This window comes from Anneissia japonica, unplaced genomic scaffold (assembly GCF_011630105.1).
Source record: "Anneissia japonica isolate Jap-2015-1 unplaced genomic scaffold, ASM1163010v1 scaffold685_len2926416_cov193, whole genome shotgun sequence".
Classification (NCBI taxonomy): domain Eukaryota; kingdom Metazoa; phylum Echinodermata; class Crinoidea; order Comatulida; family Comatulidae; genus Anneissia; species Anneissia japonica.
The window spans coordinates 2,201,805-2,208,563 of NW_022692922.1; the positions used below are offsets into that span (position 1 = coordinate 2,201,805).

General features: G+C 35.1%; 1 protein-coding gene across 5 annotated transcripts in view; it reads left to right on the forward strand.

Moving 5' to 3' along the window:
- Positions 1 to 6,759, forward strand: part of LOC117100524 — a 38,753-nt gene that overhangs the window by 27,830 nt on the left and 4,164 nt on the right. For all 5 annotated transcript variants that reach the window (XM_033240273.1, XM_033240272.1, XM_033240276.1 and 2 more), the window contains 2 exons: positions 2,481 to 2,571; positions 3,066 to 3,248. In XM_033240273.1, coding sequence (XP_033096164.1) covers positions 2,481 to 2,571; positions 3,066 to 3,248 — 274 coding nt within the window. The remainder of the gene's footprint in view (positions 1 to 2,480; positions 2,572 to 3,065; positions 3,249 to 6,759) is intronic.

Below are 6,759 nucleotides of genomic sequence, written 5' to 3' on the forward strand. Positions count from 1 at the left end.
TGGGGGCCGTATCTGGAGCATGCATCCACATACAGGAGAGCCTACATCGTGCGCTGGTTTGGTTATGATGTCGACATCATATTGGTAAAGTTGTACTAACACACGTGTTTTGAGAACTTAAAAATCGAGACGTCCAAATATCCTGACGTGATGATATTCACTTGTCTTAGAAAAAAATGGGATCTGTTTATCATCCCCATCAGTCTCTCAGTCGATTCGATATATTTCCTGATGCTTCACAAGATTTTGTCTCCGAACTGGTACTGAAAGCTTACAAATTGTAACATCGGAAATGGACATGAAACGTGACGACTATCGAGAGTTCCTTCAGTTATGTGCTGTGTATCTCAATCCTGATCCTGATTTTTCAATGGCTACCTGGTGCCCTCCACAAAGCCAGATGGATGGCAAAGTTGCTGTACTGCATTAACATTTTGCTTATTCGAAAAGCAAATTCAGAAGCTCCCACTAGTCTAGGCACAATTACCATGAAGCATCAAGTGTAGAAAGTCACAAAATTCGTCCAATTTGTGATCCTGATCTACTGCCCTTGGTGGGTCAAAGCAGCTGCAGTGTTGATGCCTTGGAATGATCTGGTTCTCTACCAGAACCTGCTTAAGTATCAGCAAGTAAATCAGGTTATGGCCAAAAGTGCTATGAAGGCCTTATGTTACTTGATATCCGAGCTAGTACCGCTTGCTCTGTTCAGCAGTAAAGTCCCGTCTGTAAAGAGGCAAAAACTCCTGGACACAAAACCAGGAACAGAGGGTGATGCCCCTCTTCGTAGGTATGGGACGGGTTTGGAAAACCACAATTTCCTGTGCAAGTCAGCCTCCAATCCAAACTTGCCGATTTTGTGACTGAAGACTCATAGTTCTTCTTCAGCAGATTGCAGCTGAATTCAAGTTTCCTTTACATTGACGTTTCGACATGGACAGAAGCAGATTCATTCAAGATATCTCTGGCCAATGTTAAGGCAATTAATGACATCAATGATGCTGCATAACGTGGGGTGAAATTGAGTTGTAACTTTCTGGCATCAGCTCGCACAGAAAAACACTATCAAAACGTCTTCCAAGTGGTGGAAGTGGACCGCATGAAGAACCCGAATCTACAAAACTGGACAACTACTGATGCATGATGACATTGCTATGCCTAACTAGCTTGCTCAATTTCTTTCTTTTGAAAGTGATTCACAATTTCAATCATTCATACACATATATCACTCAATATTCAGAGCTTTGGTAGACCCATTAAACTTGTTCATATCCTTGTGAAATTTGACAAGGTTGCATTGAATTGCAATAGAAACAAAATCAGACATGGGACAGGCTGCCCTCCCATTGCAAAAGGGCATAACTGACAATTTGCTGTTTTGGAGATATTAAGCAAAACGTGTAATTTATTTAGCCCTAAAATGTGTTTTAGTATTAGATTTCATGGTTAATGTATTCAAATAGACAAATAATGTCTCTTCCAGTGTAGCACACATTTTTTCTGTAAATATTGATTTTTGCGCTCAAAATGTCAGTTTATGCCCTTTTGCCGTGGGTTTTCTGATTTAAGACATGTTGACAAACTTTGGCAAAAGGATATAAGTACCCAGTTTAGTTCCTTTCAACGCAATTTTGAGTCAGATTATTCAAAAATAACATTCAATGTATAATTTCATATGTTAGTCATGTATAAACTATAAAATAAATGTACAATAATACCAAACAAACGCATTAAATAATAAATACTAAAATTACAAACGATTAAAAACCCATGTATAGGCTAATCAAGTATACAAACAAGAAAATGAATTAACATTAGTATGCTATTATGTATCAACAAAGCCTTTTTGGCTCAAGGTGCTAGATCGAGGACTCTGTGGGTAGGGGGCCTTATGCACAAGAGCGCATAGGCGTTACTTCACTGCGTGAAGGATGCATGCGTATGCGTATATGAAATAGAACTGCTGTTTAGTTAGAATGCGCATGTGACTGTTTCTATGTGTACGTTAAACAAGAATTACAATTATTTTTTAAATTTTATTTACAAAGTAAAACAATAAAATTATATTTTAAGTCATGTAAGTACAATATAAATTAGGCCTATTATTATTATTATTATTATTAGCAATTCTTCTTTATGATCCAAATTCAAGTAATAATGAAATGATTACGAATATTATTGTTTTTTATATTCTAATAAAATATTTAGTATATATATATAGATTTAGATGGAAATGTAAGTTGTTGTTTTTTTTTTGTGTCAGCATGTGTAACATGATGTACTGACCCCACTAGGCTATATAACTCATTTTCGCCAAAAATGTCAGCTATGCCCTTTTGCCATGGGGGGGGGGGGCAGAGAGGCATACTATGTTTTTTTTTTTTTTTAATCGGGGGCATGGTGTGCACCATACTGTACACTATATCACTCCTAAAGAAAATGTCCATGTTAATAATAATAATAATGTTCAGTATATTTTGTAGGGGATCTATTGGTTCATTTATCCTGATATACAAGAATGTTATACGTACTTTCTGCCAGTGGGAATGAAGCTGCCAAGCGAGTGTGTTAAAGGTAAGGAACGAGCAGTGACATTTCGCAATTGTGCAGCGCCATTATCGAGCAACGTTAGAGCTAACAGAACAAGAGCGTTGGTTATTAATGAAAATGAGACTTAATTTATCTGACAATGACACTGTTTGCGCTGTTCTGATTTTCTAACAAATAAACAGCTATTAAATTATAGTAATATTATTAATAATAAACGATTAAATAAGTCATTTAAGTTTTGAATTCATTATTTATTATGCATCAGAGTTGTTAAAATACGATTGTACTGTATCTACGAACACGAGTAAATTAACAAAATAGCATAATAGTATACTGATGGCCATGGCATATCGCTGAAAACATTTAAAATAGTGGGATCGATGATCACAGAGAAACGCCATAAATAGGACTTCCTGAATGGCTTCTACTTAATAGTCATCACATCACAAAAATTATGGGCCTAATGAATTACTTTTTGACTACTGTACAAAATATTAAGGATGTATATTTTTCAATAGATAATGCAGAATATCTCAACCAATTCAATGACCCTGGCGATGTGCTAGTTATTAGGTGGCAGTATGAATATGACTATGAATCTGATGGGGAAAAGGGAGAGGGGCCAACAGACTTTACCGTGAACGGGTGTATAAAAAGTGGAGGATCATTTGTTGGCACATGGGAGAGTGATGGATTTGAAGGTAAGCCTGTTTTCTATATAATTGCGAAACTTAAAGCAAGAAATTATGACGGCCCTGAGGCAGTGGAACCTTACATCACAAAGGAACTTAAGTGGTGTAAAGGAAAAATTATTAGACACCTGAACATAAGAAGCTTGCCGATGCACATCGATGAAATCAAATTGCTACTCTCGGATGGTCGCATCAGTATTTTCTGTTTATGTGAAACGCGACTTGATGATTCATTTTCTGATCAAGATGTCTACATTGCAAACTATGTCATTGCCCGAAATGATCGAAATCGCTCTGGTGGTGGGATATGCCTGTATATTAAAAAAAAGACCTAGCATTCACTGTGCGAAGGGATTTTGTTTTAGAAAATTGAACTACTTGTAGTTGAATTTGACTTTCTGAATGTGAAACCAATTGATGTTGTATACTGGTATCGACCACTAAGCTCGCGAATCGAAGACTGGACACATTTTGAAAATGTAATTACAACTATTGAATGCGAAAAGAAAGATGTGTTGATTCTTGGTGATTTAAATTGTGATTTGCTTTCTTTAGATCCCCATTGTCATACTAGAAAATTAAATGAGTTTTGTGAATTATTTCAATTAAAAATTATTATTGATGAACCTACACAGGAAACGCAAACACTCATTGGTGTAATTATAACCCCTAATCCAGGTAGAATTTCTAAGGCTGGTGTGATTGAATTAGGCAATAGTGACCATTCTTTCATTTACTGTTGTATTGGTCGAGGAAACCCCCCAAAAAGTGGTTCACATACTTGTAAATTTAAACGTTGCTTTAAAAATTTTAATGATGAAAGCATTCATTTATGATCTGAGAAAAATTGATTGGAATTTAGTAATTGATCCTGATGTTAACATAGGTTCTGAGTTAGCGGCTAAGTTTCAAAATGAAGAATATAATTTATTTTCCGATGTTGGTTTAACTAAAAGTACTGAAACTGAAAATTACATTGTGCTTCATCTACAACATGTGGAAACTGAGGAGGTTTTTAAATTATTAATGTCTCTTTCACCTAATAAAGCTCTGGTCCGGATACATTTCCGTCTAGGCTAATTAAACTCTCAGTACCATTCATTGTCCAGGTGAAAACGCATATTATCAACCACTCTATAACTACAGGTAAATTTCCCTTGTTGCTTAAACTCTCAAGGGAAATTCCTTTGTTTAAAACAGGAAATCGTAGTAATCCTGGCAACTATCGGCCGATTTCTTTACATTCAATTATTCCAAAGTTGTTTGAAAGAGTTATATTTAATCAGTTATATAAGTTTTTAGATGAAAATAATCTTTTAAGTAATGTTCAATCTGGTTTTCGACCAATGCATTCATCATGTACATCTCTTATTCATGTAACTGAACAGTGGATAGATTTTATTGATAAAGGAAAAGTAATTCGGTTAGTCACACTTGATCTAAAAAAAAGCGTTCGACTCGGTCGACCACAAAATACTTTTGTATAAGTTAGGTAAACTTGGGTTGGAAAATATGGCATTGCAGTGGTTCAAATCTTATCTTTCAAATAGAAAACAGTTTACGGTTGTTGAAGAGGCCAGATCTGAGATTTTGAACGTGAATTATGGTGTCCCTCAAGGGTCCATACTTCGGCCCTATTCTTTTTACGATTTTTGTTAACGATTTTCCAAATTGTGTGTTGTCCTGTAGTGTTAACATGTTTGCGGACGATACCGCAATATTTTGCGCTGGGAGAACAAGTGAAGAAATTAGTGATATGTTAAATATTGATCTTGCTAACGTAAATAACTAGCTTAAGCAAAATAAAATCACCTTAAATACGAAGAAATGTGAAGTAATGCTAATTCGGTCTCACCAGAAATTAAGATTTGTTAATCAGGTACTTAACATTAAAATTGGAAGCGAGCACATTAAACAAGTCGAATCGTGCAAATATTTAGGGATTATAATTGACCGACACTTAACATGGGAAAAACAAATTGATTTAGTTTGCTCTAAAGTTTCTAAGGGTATTGGTGCCTTAAAAAGAGTAAAATGTGTTGTCCCTAATGATTGTTAAATTACCTTATATAATTCTATCATTTTGCCTCATTTTGAGTATTGTTGCGAAGTTTGGGGCAACTGTAGTGATACTTTGGCTGCAAAAGTTCAAAGATTTCAAAATAGGGCGGGACGTGTTATCCTCGGTTGCAAATGGGATGAACCAGCTGCAACAGTGTTAGACAGTCTGAGCTGGCTAAATCTGTATCTCGGTAGATCCAGGAAAGTGACAATTTTTATGTATAAATCTGTCAAACAACTACTTATGCCCTTTTATATTCAAAATCTTTTCAAATTTGAAAAACAAAGTGCTTACAGTTTGCGACATTTTGATTGCCTTAAACTCCATATTCCTAAACCTAACAGTAATTTCAAGATGGAATTGTCCGGATGGAATGGAATTGTCTCCCATTTGAGATTAGATCATCGCCTTCTCTTTCGATTTTTAAGTCAAGTTTGTAATGTTATTCTTATATTTAATTATTATTCTATTGTTATTATTTTCATACTATATATAATTCTATTATACATTATATTATTATATTTGTCTTTTGAGTATCCACGACCATTTGTAAAACAACCTTTGTGTTAAAATGCTCTCGTGTCTAAATAAAATGAATGAATGAATGAATGTATCTACTCACCAGTAGCTGTCATTCCCCAAAATTTATTCCGTTTAACCAAGTATTGCGCATGCGAGACGCATTTTTTTTCTGATATAAATGTTCAGAATCGCAAAAAAGCACTATCCAGACACTTTCGTAAAAGAAAATATGATAGTGGACCAATTCAAAAAAGCAAAGGACATACCTCGTGTTCAAAATCCAAACTACGTCAGCAATCGACCAGAGTGCCACTGGTTACATCCTATCACCCTAATTTACCACCACTTATGTGTCGAGGAGTTAGACACACAAAAAATGCCCATTATATAAATTTAGTCAAAACAATGTTGTGGCTGAAGTTAAAAAGTTTTAAAAATATACAACTGCCGGCAGCTATATCACATTAACATGGTAAAAATATGTTTTCAAAGCATTGTTTTCCACAGAATGACATTGCTCCGAGCATGCTACTGGGACTTGCAATTGGCATTGCCATTGGTTAGACATCGCATATTATCTGAGTTCATACTTACTTCTTTACCCCTATCAATCATCGCTTCCCCATGTTCATACTATAGGCCACTGGAGTGAGCTACAATTAAAAAAGACAGATTCTTCAGTAGCGTATCCAGGGGTTACCTGAGCACCCTCTTCTGAGGTTAAAAAATAAAAGGAATTACACATTGGCAAGAATGCTACATTATTAGAAATCTGTTGTAGATGATACTATAATGCTAATATAAACACAGACACAATGCGTCTTTGTTCCCAAGCATTTACACTTTTTCAATTCAATTCAATTCAGTTTATTAAAAAATCATGTGCTTTGGGAATGAGTAATTGAAAGTAACAATAACAATTATTCAATATATATA